Below are 14,984 nucleotides of genomic sequence, written 5' to 3'. Positions count from 1 at the left end.
CCAGAGTTCTTTCAATTTCCTTTTCAGTAAACAGGCCTTGCTTTTCCCCTGAGATATTCTCAGGGCCTTTGGGTAAAAGGACATTCTCCGTGAAGCACAACTGCTCTTAGTAGAGTACAGGTCATCAAAATGGGTATAGTCTTAAATGAGAAGACTCTTAGTGCTTTTGAAGGAAGATGTATTTTACAGTGAATAAATGACATGAAAGACATTGTTACAATAACGAAAGCTAATTCTGTTTGAAAATCAAGCTGTTGAGGCCAAGAGAAGCTCAGATTTTGACATGTTTTTATGTTATCTTTTAGGAGAGAAGACAGATTTATTTTTGTAATGTTTTGAAGCAAAAGGGTCTAATTTTAAGAGAGCGATACTTAGAAATTAGGGGAAAATGAAGAAACCTTGCAAACATACACATTTCTCCCTGTACGTCACATAACTGAGCAATGAAGTGAAAGTTAAAATATCCCTCTCCCCCCAGTGGAAACTTTGTTCTCATCTTCCCGAATGTGGGAAGGTCATGGGTAATAGGACGATGTGATTGTGGGTATGAAACACATTTCTAGAAACCAAAAAAGAAGTGTGAAGTCACGGAGAGCGGTGTTTGTTAACATTAATTACACAACCCAGAGAGGCGAGGCCGCCTCCCCCCGCGTGATCTTGGGTTTCAGGCAGAGTGACGTGCTGTCGACAGGTCCCCCGCCCGCGCTCAGTGTTTTATGCTCACTGGGCATTTTCCACTCGGTCAGGATTCCACCAGGTGAACCGGGAGGGCTGACTCACAGCTAAGACACCGCTAATTCCCTCTTACCTCGAGGGGTGTCTCACTGGCCCACCTTTTTCCCCCAAGAGAAAGCATAAGGGGATATGGGGGGGTGAGACAGCAGGGTGTGTCGCTGGATCTCTACAGAGAAGGAGTTGCCCCCGAGTCAGCGATGTCTTCTCCCCCCTGGGGGTTTGCAGGCGGGCGTTTCCCCAGCCTTAACTCTGCTTCGCTTGGGCGGGCAGGAGAAGATAAGGGCAGGGTGGTGACTCAGGATTTGCTAGCTGCTCTGGGGCACCTGTGCGTGGACAGGCCAGGCAGGTCCCCACTGTGTAAACGGAAGGAGATACTAAGAGTCACGTGTTAATCTTCCAGGTGTTCAAGAGAATACCTGCCTGTTGCACTGCTGATCTGAACTGCCAGTCATTGAAGGTTTCACCTGGCGACCTTTTAGCATTTCCTGTGGTTGCATCTCGGACCTGCCACAGATGAGTGCTTGAATTGTCTCATGATCTTTTTGCTCCTTGTCTGACGGTCCTCTGGGACATGAGCGATGTGAAACTGGATGATGTCATTTGCTTAGAGGGAGGGCAGGTGACACATTCCATGTATCTGTAGAGGAAGGATGGAGGCACTTAGGAGGAGCCCCAGTCCACTGTGACTTCCAGAGCCCGGGTACAAGCTGTGAATAAGCTGTGGCATTAAGAAAAAAAAAACACCTTTACCTTGGCCAGTGTCGCACAGTTGGTTGAGCGTTGTCCCATGGACCGAATGGTCGCAGGTTCCATTCCTAGTCAGGGCACATACCTGTTGCGGTTTGGTCCCCAGTTGGGGTGCATATAGAAAGGCAAACAATCAGTGTTTCTCTCTCTTATCAACCTTTCTCTCTCTCTCCCTTCCTTTCTCTTTAAAAATAATGAAAAAAGTCCTCAGATGAGGATAAAAAGGAAAACCGCCCACCTTCAGCCCTGATGGTGGGGGTTGGGGAGTGGCTCTTGATTCTGTGTCCTGAGTTCTCTGAAAACAGGGATGTCCCCACTTGGATCACATCACTGTGGTTGGTGAAGACAGGCCATGGGGATGCTGTGCTAACTGTGGTTTTGTTGTGAGTGTTCGATTTAGAACCACACTGCGATGCTTACAAGGCAAAGTGGTGACATTCAAGGATTATCCCTAAGTAGGCGGACCCTAAAGTAGACATATTATCTGACAGGTGGAGTTTTCATTCCCCATCTTTTGTAGGTTAAATGTGCAACTTCATTTTGAAAAGAAAACCCTGCCCTGGCTGGTGTGGCTCAGTGGATTGAGTGCCAGCCTGCAAACCAAAGGGTTGCCGGTTCAATTCCCAGTCAGGGCACATGCCTGGGTTGCGGGCCAGGTCCCCAGTAGGGGGCGTGTGAGAGGCAACCACACATTGATTTTTCTCTCCTTCTCTTTCTCCCTCCCTTTCCCTCTCTCTAAAAATAAATAAATAAAATCTATTAAAGAATCCCTCATGAACTTCTGCTCTCAGTGGGTTCTTGTACAGGTACTTTCAGATCGACATGAACTTAGAAGTGTTGTCTAGTTTTCTCTGACCCTTCTGTCTGAGCGGTGGTTCGATGCTGAGGATACGCTTTTCTCTGTCTGGTTGTAGACACCTGTCTGAGGGAAGAGTGGCTGTGGGTGTTTTCTCCGAGTGAAGTAAACCGTTTAGAGAAAAGTACATGGGCTTGAGTTCTGCGTTAACTGAGATATGTTCACGGAGGGTGACTTTGTTTCCCTCTAGCTCCCACTGAACTGCGTGTATTTTCACCTTTAACAGTAGCTGTGCCTGACCAGATTCTTCGAAGTGTTTGGCTGTGGTCCAGAGGGAGTGAGTGTGCTGAGGGTGTCCCAGCAGCTGCTGGCGGATTTGTGGCCTGAGCTCTCATTGGTGTGTGGTCACCCCAGTGAAAGTTCAACCTTGACCTTGGTGTTGGAACTTTCCTGAGGAATGTGTGATCCTTGACAGATCGGACAAGAAAATAAATGATTAAATCCATCAGCAAAATGTGGAAGGCCACTTCTTAGGGATTTGAAGCAGATTTCAAGGAGGCATAGCAGGAAAATGGAAGAAGAAAGAGGTTAAGAATATGTGTCTGCAAACCAGTTCGGCTAAGTTTTCCAGTGAAAGTTGCCCCAAATCAGCGCTAACCCTCCCTTTCTCCCTTCTGACACGATTGTTGCCTCTTGTTCTTTCCTTTCCTGTTTTTTGTCCTCCCTCTTCTCTTTCCTTTTCTTCCCATCTGCTTGCCTCCCTCCCTGCGGGAAGCAGGGAAGGAACCGACCCAGAGAGACTCCCTTGCTCCCTAGGGTCTCAGAGCTGGCTCTAGCCCCTCCCTCTGTTAGAAGTCCGGCCTTCTGGCCCCTGACTTGTGGCCTGTGAGTTATGCGGCGTCGATGGTGTGAAGGTGAGTGCTGACAGGCGAGTAGGTAAGAGGAGACCAGCGCACACATTCTAGCGCACACCAGGGTCTAACAGGGTGTAAGATGGCGTGCTCTGGGGGCTCAGGGAGGACAGACTTCTCTCTCACAGTGGAAGTTTGATCTGCACCCCCCTATCACGCATCTTCTGCAGGTAGGGTCAAGGGTGCCCTTTCCAGGCCCCCGGCATTTTGTGTCTTTATATACCCTTCATCTTCCATAGTGACTGTCCATTTTTCTAAAAGGGTCCTACCATCCACGGCTTTGTAGGCACGGATGTCCTCCATCCATGTCTAGCTCAGGGGTGAAAGGGAGGACCTTCCCTCTCCCGGGCTCTGCAGTGCTGCGGCCCAGGTGGTTGCACACCGAGATTGTGGCGGGGTCTTGCTCCGCCGCCACAGCCTCTGGCACAGCTGTGTTGGATGTGTGGTGGTCAGGAGACAGCTCTGAGTCACCTTGACCACTGAAACCGCCGGACTGGGGTGGGACAAGGAAGGGATGTTACACTCTTCTGCCAGGATGCCATTTTCCCCCTAACATAATAGAGAAAATTAGGATTAAATAAAAACTGATGGAATCGGCTCCTTAGGGAGTTTTTTAAAAAAAATCCTAAGTGCGCCCTGGCTGGCGTAGCTCAGTGGATTGAGCGCAGGCTGCGAACCAAAGCATCGCAGGTTCAATTCCCAGTCAGGGCACATGCCTGGATGTGCGGTTCCCAGCAACCGCACATTGATGTTTCTCTCTCTCTCTCTCTGTCTCCCTCCCTTCCCTCGCTGAAAATAAATAAATAAAATCTTTTAAAAAAATCCCAGGTGGAACTTTATTAACAGTGGCTGTGCCGTGGTGGGTTGGGGTGCTTATTTCTTCTATGGGTAAATGGTTACCTGTAATTTTTTAAAAAATATTTTATTAATTTTAGAGAGGGAAAGGGAGGGAGGAAGAGAAACATCGATGTGTGGTTGCCTCTCATGCGCTCCCTACTGGGGACCTGGCCTGCAACCTGGGTATGTGCCCTAGACTGGGAATGGAACCTGTGACCCTTTGATTTGCAGGCCAGCACTCAACCACTGAGCCGCACCAACCAGGGCTATGATTGTTGTGGGGTTTTTTGTTTTGTTTTGTTTTGTTTTTTGGTAATATATTTCTCTTAACCTGATGTCCTGAATCTGCTGGTGACTCTCATAGTGATAATTTTGCCAGTGGAAATAAATGCTGTCAAGATCAAAATGTGTTTGGAAGTAGCTTTTCGTGAAAACAGGATGATGAATCCAGCCATAAACAACAGAGTTTCTAAGTGTTACACCAAAACCCGCCTTTCTTAAACTAACAGCTTTGCCCATCATTATTCTCGTTAGAGAGGGGCCACGCAGATCATGCTGCATATGGCACATGGAGGAAAGACTTGGAAGCTACAGGTATCAAGGTCTTACGTATATATTTCTGGACGTTCGCTCACTTCTGTTCAGAATTTTATGGTTACAGTGATTGTGCAGTGGATTGACTTGCTCCTCTTGGTAGTCATCCCTGTGTCAGTGCAAATCGTAAGAGGGATACTTACCTCGTCCATTACAAAGCGCCACTCGCTGACGCGGTTGTTTCTGTCTGTTTCACAGGGTACCCGAACAAGTCCATGACCATGGGGGATATGAAGACCCCAGACTTCGATGACCTCCTGGCGGCGTTCGACATCCCAGATATGGTCGACCCGAAGGCCGCGATCGAGTCGGGACACGACGACCAGGAGAGCCACGTCAAGCAGAGCGCCCACGGGGACGACGACTCCCACACGCCCTCCTCCTCCGATGTCGGCGTCAGCGTGATCGTGAAGAACGTGCGGAACATCGATGCCTCCGAGGGCGCCGAGAAGGAGGGCCACAACCCCACCGGCAACGGCTTGCACAACGGCTTCCTCACGGCGTCCTCCCTCGACGGCTACGGCAAGGACGGGTCGAAGTCCTTGAAAGGAGACGTGCCTACCTCAGAGGTGACTCTAAAGGACTCGGCTTTCAGCCAGTTCAGCCCCATCTCAAGTGCTGAAGAGTTTGACGACGACGAGAAGATAGAGGTGGACGACCCCCCCGACAAGGAGGACATGCGTCCGGGTTTCAGGTCCAACGTGTTGACGGGGTCCGTCCCCCAGCAGCAGGACTACGACAAAGGGAAGGCGCTCGGAGGGGAAAACTTGGGCAAAACTGGAATCTCTGCTTCGGGCAATGCAGAGAAAAACAAAGTCGTCAAGAGAGAGACAGAAACAAATTCCATAAATCTCAGTGTTTATGAGCCTTTTAAAGTCAGAAAAGTGGAGGATAAGTTGAAGGAAAACTCTGAAAAGGTGCTTGAAAATAGGGTCCATGACGGGAAACTGGGCTCCGAGAAGAACGACATCTCCCTTGGCGGCATGGCCCCGTCAAGGTCAAAGCCATCCTCCAAGCTTTCTTCCTGTATAGCTGCCATTGCAGCTCTTAGTGCTAAAAAGGCTGCTTCTGACTCCTGCAAAGAACCAGTGACCAATTCAGGGGATTCTTCTCCACTACCAAAAGAAGTAAACGATAGTCCTAGAGCCATTGAAAAGTCTCCTGAATCCCAGAGTCTCATCGACGGGACAAAGAAGGTGTCCCTGAAGCAGCCGGACAGCCCCAGGAGCATCTCAAGTGAAAACAGTAGCAAGGGATCTCCATCGTCCCCCGCGGGATCGACACCAGCAATTCCCAAAGTCCGCATCAAAACTATCAAAACGTCATCTGGGGAAATAAAGAGAACAGTGACGAGGGTCTTGCCAGAAGTCGATCTCGACTCTGGAAAAAAGCCTTCAGAGCAGACAGGGCCCGTGGTGGCATCGGTGACATCACTCCTGTCGTCTCCCACCTCCGCGGCCGTCCTCTCCTCTCCCCCCAGAGCCCCTCTGCAGTCCGCCATGGTCACCAACGCAGTTGCCCCTGCAGAGCTGACCCCCAAACAGGTCACTATTAAGCCCGTGGCAACTGCCTTCCTCCCAGTGTCCGCCGTGAAGACGGCGGGCTCCCAAGTCATCAATCTGAAGCTCGCTAACAACACGACGGTCAAAGCCACGGTCATATCTGCTGCGTCTGTTCAGAGCGCCAGCAGCGCCATCATTAAAGCTGCCAACGCCATCCAGCAGCAAACCGTCGTGGTGCCGGCATCCAGCCTGGCCAATGCCAAACTCGTGCCAAAGACTGTGCACCTCGCCAACCTTAACCTTCTGCCTCAGGGCGCCCAGGCCACCTCTGAGCTCCGCCAAGTGCTCACCAAACCTCAGCAGCAAATCAAGCAGGCAATAATCAATGCAGCAGCCTCGCAGCCACCCAAGAAGGTGTCTCGGGTCCAGGTGGTGTCCTCCCTGCAGAGCTCTGTGGTGGAAGCTTTCAACAAGGTGCTGAGCAGTGTCAACCCCGTCCCAGTTTACATCCCCAACCTCAGCCCCCCTGCTAACGCAGGCATCACGTTACCGACCCGCGGGTACAAGTGCTTGGAGTGTGGCGACTCCTTTGCCCTCGAAAAGAGCCTGACCCAACACTACGACCGCCGCAGCGTGCGCATCGAAGTAACGTGCAACCACTGTACAAAGAACCTCGTTTTTTACAACAAGTGCAGCCTCCTCTCCCATGCCCGCGGGCATAAGGAGAAGGGGGTGGTGATGCAGTGCTCTCACCTGATTCTAAAGCCCGTCCCAGCAGATCAGATGATCGTTTCTCCGTCAAGCAATACTTCCGCTCCATCTTCCGCGCTGCCGAGCTCCGTGGGGGCCGGCACACACACTGTCGCCAAGATTCAGTCTGGGATAACTGGGACCGTCATATCGGCTCCGTCCAGCACACCCATCATTCCAGCTATGCCTCTAGACGAAGACCCGTCCAAGCTCTGCAGGCATAGTCTGAAATGCTTGGAGTGCAACGAGGTGTTCCAGGACGAGACGTCGCTGGCCACGCATTTCCAGCAGGCTGCAGATACGAGTGGACAAGTAGAGTATCATTTACATTTTGGTGTTTCAGTGATGAATCTGTAGACATGAGTGCTCTATGCCATGCCCTTGCTTTTTTTACGGGTAGGAGCTCAGTTAACTAACCGGAAGGGGGTGCAGGGGGGTGTGTGGCTGTATGTGTATGCACGTACACGAGGGAGGAAGGATTGTTTCCGTAGAACAGAACAGTATGGAAATATGAATCTTACTTTTTAAAAAAAAATCTTCGGGGTAGCTGATTCTTCTAGACGGACAGGACCTCTATGTACTAGTTGAGTTATGGCACCTTAGATTTAGGGTCAGTCACGGATTTAAGTGTTGGATCATTGGAATATAGGTAGGGAGTCTGAGATCCAGCCAAGTTCAGTGTCGCCCCATTGATGTAAGGGTTCAAGTCGGGCTGTGTACCTAACCGACGCTCCTTAATTATTAGGGACAATTTTGGTAGTTGAAAAATTCCTGTTTTTACTTAGAGTTACTCTTTTTTATAGTTAAGTGTATATAACTCGTACCCATTTTATGGTTTGCCTGCTTGGTCCTGAACTGTATGGAGTGGTACACTTGACTACAGTGAATTTCAGCTACAGGTGGAAAACCTACCTGCGTTAAATAGGATACCTCTGCATTCGTTTGCAGCCTTTTGGTTGTTACCGGTTCAGGGAAGTGTAGGCTGATGTTGGTGAAGTACATTTCACCACGGGCATCAGTCAGCTTTTCATCCCCGTCTTTGCCTCTCTCCACGAGGCCAGTTTTTGGCTAACAGATAAATGTGTTTTACAGATACATGATACTCTATCATCTCAAGTAGCTGGACATGTTGAATGAAACATGTTTGAGCTTAGAGAGATCATATGATTTATGATCCAACCCTGAAAGCTTAAGAAATTGGAAGGGGCCCCTGGTTTGGGCTAATGTACTTGGACTCGAACTTCCGTTCATGAAGACTGAACGGTAAACCGATTCTTCTTTTATTTGACTCCAGTATATCCCCATGGTAGTTGTCCAACGGCAACGACTAAGTTCTTTGCAGAGTTGTGACTTTGGGGAACAGAAGCTCAAGTGTACCTCCCTCACGTTTTTCTCTCGGGTTTTCAGTGTAGCGGAAATGGAAGCGAAAGCATTCCTGCCAAATTGGATGTTAAACGTTTCGTTGGCTTTGATCGTGAAATACTCAGAAAGATTCAAGTAGCCAACAGGTTCAAGAAGGCAACGATTATGTCGCCCTTCCAGCGTGTCCTTGGGACCGTGGTTGGGCTCTGTATGGCGTGCCCTCTTAGCTTATCCCCACTTCAGCCAAAGGGCAGTACTTCTTTCCATCTTAAAAGGAAGCAGGGAAAAAAACCCACACATGTCTTTAGGTCTCTTTCTTCTGTTGCCTCGTTTCCCCATCCACTGGTGTTGTGTATGTCCTGGCTTCTGTGGGCTCTCCCACCTGCTCCTAGCTCCTGCGTGCTGGTCAGTGTCCAGCGTCTTGGGCTGCCCTCAGGCGTGTCTGCCCTGCATGGGATCCCTCCTGCTCTGGCAAGGAGGAAGGACTTGGGTAGGAAGGTGGGAATTTTCCTTCTTCTCCGTACTACCCTAGTTTCGGGTCTCTGTTACCTGTTCAGGCTCAGTAGGCAGACTGGGGTCAAGGAGGGGTGAGTCCCTTTGTCAGGGAAGGAGGTTAGCATCGCTTCCTGAGTGTGGTGCTCCTTTGCCTTGACTTGCGCGTTGTGCCGGGACAAGGATACAGCGCAGCTCACCTGTCTCACCTGGAATACCAAGCAGTGAGTCACGGCCAAACATACAGTAACTCTAGGGCCAAATAAGCACGAAGCCCGACATTCTTCCCCTGTTCTGTGTCTCATCTAAGCATCAGAGAATCTGGTGAGCTCCAGGGGCTGGTGTCCAGGCATCACCAGGCTGGCAACACAATTGCTCCCCATGGTACACTCTTCCCGCCCCCTGTCCCCCCTTCTCTCCCTGAGATCTGTCCCAGAACACCTCCTCCACAGTTTCCCGTTCTTTTCACACTCAGCCAGCGGCTTCTCGTGCAGACCCCGGCAGGTGGCCCGGCCTCTTGCTCAGCAGCCCAGCCCGGGCCAGCTGTCTGTGGAAGGACTGTCCCTTGTCCAGCATGCCGAGTTACATTGACCCCACCTCAGACGCTTCCATAGTACAGGGGCTTGGCGGGAGCCTGTGGCTGCTGCTGGACTAGCCTCCAAGGTAGCGAAAGCTGGGGTGGTCCTCGCCCACCCATGTCACCTGGTCTGGTGTCAGGACCGATGGCAGTGGGAGGTGGGCTGGAGACAGGAAGAACAGTGGGAAGAAGAGAGAAAATTCTTCATCTCCGCTTCACCACAAGATCATTGGCTAGTTCACAATCTGTGAACTTAAATTCAGTTGGGGGGGAAAATCCACTCATGAAAACTTTCTTCCCTGCAAACAGCACTTAAGCACTCAGTGTCTCCTTACTGAATTTAGAAGCTGAACCAGTGGCACCCCAGGTACCAGTCTTTCCTGAGCACCTTCTTTCCCCTGTTCACAACATTCGTGTATGTACAACTTCTGCTTCTCCTTCACCTTGACCTCGACCTTCTCGGAAACTGGCTGGTTGACTGAGAAAGAGTGGAGCATCTCTCCTTTGGAACAGCTCCCCGAGGAGGCTCACACCCGGCGGTCCTTCCTTGAGCGGGGCCCCAGCGCCGTGGAAGCCCTGGGCCCTGCCGCTCCCGCTCCTCACCCGGCTTCCCGAGGGTTCCCTGGGGCAGGGCTCCCCAGGCCTGCACAGCAGCCTCGGTTTGAGAACCACCCTCACGGACTCCTGAACTGGCCCCACTGCCCCTGGTGGTCCTGAAGGTTCAAGTGTGTGACCTCAGGGCCCGAGCAAGCCTGAGCTAGGCTTGCCCATTGCCTTCCAGCTTTTGACTTGACGGGGCCCAGAGGGAGGCGCACACTCCCTCCCTGACCGGCAGCGGGGGTGGCCCTCACTGCCCGCCTCCTGCCCGCTGTCTCCCTGCAGTTACCCCGATGATTTTAAAGTCTCACCCGATAGTGCCGAGGGGTCCTGTGCCGATGTTCTGGGTCTTCTCCAGTCATTCCACTGTTAAAATTAAACCTCTTATTTTGAGATCATTTTTGTTTCATTGTAAGAAGTAATATAGAGAGATCCGATATACACCTTTTATCCACCTTCCCCCCAGGGTAACTTCTCGAAAAACATGGAATAGTGGTATAACCAGGATGTTGACAATGATGTGGTTGATACAGAGTATTTCCATAACCACAGAGAACTCTTCTGGTGTCTTTTTAGAGCCACCGCGCCCCTTCGTAAGCCACGGCAGCCCCTAATCTATTCTCCATTTCCAATTTCGGCACTGCGGGAATGCGGTGTAACTGGAACCTTCCCTTTTATTTTATAACCTTTGGGGATTGGCTTTTCTCACTCGCTGTCCATCCCCTGGTGGTTGCATGTATCAAGCTCTTCCTTTTTCTTGCTGAAGAGTGATTCCGTTCTGTGGTGGTGCCTGCAGGGTGTCAGCTGCTCAGTCCTTGACGGACACATGGCCGCACCGCCTCCAGTTTGGGGCTGTTGTTACACGTCAAGGTGCTGCAGACATTCGTGTGCAGGCTTTCGTGGGAACGCAGGTGTTCGTTTCTCTGGGGTAAATGCCCTGGTGTGCGTGCAGTGGCTGGGTCGTCTGGTAACACTTACTTACATTTCTTTTCCGGAGCGGTTGTCCTGTTTTTTGTCCAATGAGCAGTTGTGTGAGTGGTCTGGTGTCTCTGCATCTTCGTCAGCGTTTGGTGGCGGTCTTTTTTGTCTCAGCCGTTCCGACGGGTGTAGTGAGAGCGCTTTGTGGTGGTGGTTCGTGGTTCCCCAGTAGCCAGTGATTTTGAACATCTTTCTGTGTGTTTACCTGCCATCTCTGTGTCGTTTTGGTGACATGTCTCTTCACGTCTTTTGCCCTTTTCGGATTAGATTTTCCCCACTGTTGAGTTTTAAGTATTCTTGATGTATTTTAGCTGCTAGTCCTTTGTTGGATGTGTGGTTGGTTGTCTTTTTTCCCCCCAGTCTTGGCTTGTGTGTGTGTGTGTGTGTGTGCGCGCATGTGTGTGTTTAACTTTTTAAAAGGTCTTTGATAACGCAAAAGTTTTTTAATTTTGCCGGCATTCAGTTTTTCAATTTTTTTCTTTCATAGCTTGTGCTTTTGTTCATCTCTTAAGAACTTTGTTCTAGATCCTAAAGTTTTTCTCCTGTGTTTTGTAGTTTTTTAAAAATTTATTTATTGATTTTAGTTGGGGGGGGAGAGAGAGAGGAGAGAAATATCAATTTTATTTGTTGTTCCACTTACTGATGCATTCATTGGTTGCTTCCTGCATGTGCCCTGACTGGGGATCGAACCTGCAACCAAAGTATATCAGGACAGTGCTCTAACCAATGGAGCTACCCAGCCAGGGCCGTAGTTGTCTGTTTTACATTTAAGCCTGTGATCCATTTGGGGTTTTAATTTTTGTATAAGGAGTGAGACTTGGGTTGAGGTTTATTGATGTGGTTCATTTCTGCCCGTGCGTGTCCTCTTCCTTTAATGCTGTTTGCCATCTGTCCTCATGGAATTGCCTTTGCCCCTCTCTCTGGAAGAAGTTGGGACTTCTAGTCCGTTTTCCTGGAAGAGAAAGTTCCACTCTGTTGTCAAAGTGTCAGAAAGTAGCTGTTTTCAAGGAGAGACTCCTACACGGTCGGGCTCTGCCTGAGGCCTCCGAGTGCGATGCTCAGTGGTTGCTGGACCTCAGGGTCCTGGGAGGGCGGCATTCCATTGGGCCCCCCGGGCGGGCGGGCGGGCGGGCGGCTCTCTTCCCTGAGTCGCCGACTCTTCCACTGCCGAGTGCAGGTCCCCTTTTTCTCAGCCCCGCCTGGGAAAGGATGAGGCCAGCTCTTCTCCCCTCTTTCACGTTGGTGGGGTCCAGCCCCTGGAGGCCTCCGCTTTTCTCTTGGGAGCCACCTTTTCTCCGTTTGATGCAGCCACTGTCTTCCTTCGCTTCCCACTTGTTCACAGTCCGACTCCCGTTCATGGCGGGTGGGGTGTTTCAGAGTGTTGTCCGAGGGAGTGTGTCTGAACCCAGCAGGGGATCTCTCCTGGTGACACGGCCTGTGCCTGTGACCGTCCGTGCCACGGCCCCTCCGCCTGCGTGGCCAGCCTCCCGAGACGTGGCCGGTGTGGAATGGGACAAAGGAAGGCTTTGGCGGCATTTGCTGAGCTCTGCCTTGCCAGCCTCGCCTCCGCCCCCTACGGGAGTTCCGTGGACAGTCTCTGTGAAAGTCGTGATTGCATTAGGGAGACCTGGCCCTGGCAGCAGGCCCTCCGGGGCAGGTCTCTGCTAAGAGCTGGGCTGGAATATATGGTTTAGCCTGAATCATGGAATTCTGCCACACTCTGGTACACAACAGGGGACTGTGCCCCATGCGTACTTAGGTCCGGGTTAGACGGCCCTGCCTGCATCTGCTTACCCTGCAGCGGAGTGGGCAGCAGAAGGAGAGGGTGGGATGGTGACACTGTGGGGTGGACAGGGGCCACTTCCCTTCCCAGCTGCACAGGACCAAGCGGTGCAATACAGACGGAGCCCCCGGGCACTGGACTTCTAGCACCAGTAGGTCTGCCCTGGTTGGGGGTTTGGGTTCTGACCTCTGATGAATAATCTTTGGGGCACGTGGAGGAAGAAGAGTGGACGGAGGGTCAAGAGAAGCTTTCCTCTTCTCCACAGTGTATTTGAGAGCTCACAACTTTAGTTTCAATAAGTGATACTTCAGCATGTTGGAATGTCATCGCCTCACCTCTCTGCAAAAGCGTGACTAAATCCAGCCGAGCGCACCCTGGAAGGGCACCCTGGGGCCCTTTGAATGGCGAAGTCCCTCTCCCTCGTGTGCAGGCTCCATCAGCTGTAGGGCCGGTGGGGGGGGGGGTCAGTCCTGTGGTCAGCCCTTTGGTTTTACACCTGAAGCCACAGGTGCCCAGTGAGTGGCTCAGTCGGGGCTCAGGGCAAGATTTTCCTATCGCTGGTTCACCGTTCCTTCCCCGGGTTGTGCCGATGGCCTGCGGTGTAGACACACAGCATTCTACAGTTGGGGGGCCCGACTGACTGCAGACCAGCTGCAAGAGCGCAGGTGAAGGTGACTCACCTGTACGGGTCCTCGTCTTCAGCTTGGTTTCAGGAACTTTCCGGAGGTGCCCTGCGCAGGCAGCTTCTGGGAGCCACGGAGCCACCGCAAGTCCCTCGCCCGCCTGAAATACCACGATGAGCTGAAGACTCGTGACTTGTAGCTGTCGGTCCTGTTCTCTGAAAGGCTTGATTTTAATTTCGGTCAGACTAGGCCTGTCCCAGTTTTTTATTTTCTTAAGGACTTTGTTTACTTTTGAAGGGAAGGGAAGGAGAAAGAGAAGGAGAGAGCGTTGATGTGAGAGCGAAACATCGATCTGTTGTTGTCTCTCGCATGCGCCTCAACCTGGGCCCGCACCCTCACCCCAGGCGCCCGCCCGGACTGGGGATTGGACCAACCCAGCTGAGCCACACCGGTCCGGGCTGGCCCGCCCCAGCCGATGTCCCAGTGTCATCAACCTTTGATTTAACCCTGTTCCCCGCTGGTGATCATCTAAATAGACCATATTGTTTTCTGCAAATTGGCTCACTTAATTGTCAGCTCTTATCAGGGATTTTCGCTGGTGCAGAATGACTTCAGGAAAAGTCCACCACAAGCAGCGGGCTTTGGGAGCAGAGGTGCAGAGCGCGATTTCTGCTGCAGTTCTTGCTTTGGCCCGTTCCCGTTGAACTGGGTTCTGAAACGCAGTGCTCTCTCCGTGCTTACCGTGGGGCCGTATGAAAGTGTACGCCAGAAAGCAGGCCAGTGTACTTGATGAATTGCTAGTTTTGGTGATTATACTGTGGACAGAAGATTGGGAAGCTGCTGTTCATGAGGCGCAAACAGTTTTCTGCGCGCCTGGGCGGACTGTGGAGCCGGCGGTGTACTGACCTTACGATCCGGCGTTTTAGGCTGTTTCAGGCTGTTGGGCTCTGAAATTTGAGCATAAATATATGCTGTCTTGACTCACACGTTGTTACCCTTTGTCACCTTTCCCCTTGTACCATTCCATGGTGAATTAAAGCACACGAAATTGTTTCCCTTGTTACTCAGCCATCTCTGAGGCCTTCATGGGGCCGGAAGGTTCCCCTGTCCCCTCGTCCCCCTTCCCCACAGCCTGAGTGGCAGTGGCGGCACTGTTTTGGGTGCCAGGATGGGGCAGAGAAGGCGCAATACAAAGAAATAGGTGCGGATCGTGATAACCATTCAGCTCTCTTTTCCTATAGCTTTCTCCTGTTTCCTGACTTTTGAAAAGTACTCTCTCTTTTTTGGAAAAGTAACAGTTCTCTGAGCAAATGAGTCTGCCCCAGAGCAGAAATTAGCTGTTTGTTACTTCAATACTGAAAACGTGTATCCATTTTTTAGATGATGCAAATAAAATGTCAGGAGATGCTTGAAACCAGTGAAGTACTTTCGCTTGTTTCTATTCAAAAGGCAGGCGCCCGTCCTGTTGAATCGTTTTCTCCTTTTGTAAATAGCCTCAACTTGTAGAGAGTTCGCGTTTGAAGATATGTTGTAGTTTCTCTGACTTAAAAAAAAAAAAAAAGGAAGGAAAGGCAGGTTCCTTTAGACCGCAGAAATCCTGGCCGGCACCTCGACTCAAATATGTCCCCCAAATCCAGGGACAGTGGGTTCTGGCCACAAATGCCAAGGATCCCAGAGGAGCTAAGGGGATGCACGCCGTT

The 14,984-nt window shown here is 51.2% G+C and overlaps 1 protein-coding gene across 9 annotated transcripts in view; it reads left to right on the top strand.

Moving 5' to 3' along the window:
* Nucleotides 1-14,984, top strand: part of ZNF532 (zinc finger protein 532) — a 98,859-nt gene that overhangs the window by 42,031 nt on the left and 41,844 nt on the right. For 8 of the 9 annotated variants that reach the window (XM_036010073.1, XM_036010069.1, XM_036010074.1 and 5 more), the window contains one exon: nucleotides 4,819-7,184. In XM_036010073.1, coding sequence (XP_035865966.1) covers nucleotides 4,836-7,184 — 2,349 coding nt within the window. In that variant the 5' untranslated portion in view covers nucleotides 4,819-4,835. The remainder of the gene's footprint in view (nucleotides 1-4,818; nucleotides 7,185-14,984) is intronic. The other variant, XM_036010072.1, reaches the window with a different exon arrangement.

This window comes from Phyllostomus discolor, chromosome 9, assembly GCF_004126475.2.
Source record: "Phyllostomus discolor isolate MPI-MPIP mPhyDis1 chromosome 9, mPhyDis1.pri.v3, whole genome shotgun sequence".
NCBI lineage: Eukaryota > Metazoa > Chordata > Mammalia > Chiroptera > Phyllostomidae > Phyllostomus > Phyllostomus discolor.
This window is presented reverse-complemented; position numbering and strand designations above follow the sequence as displayed.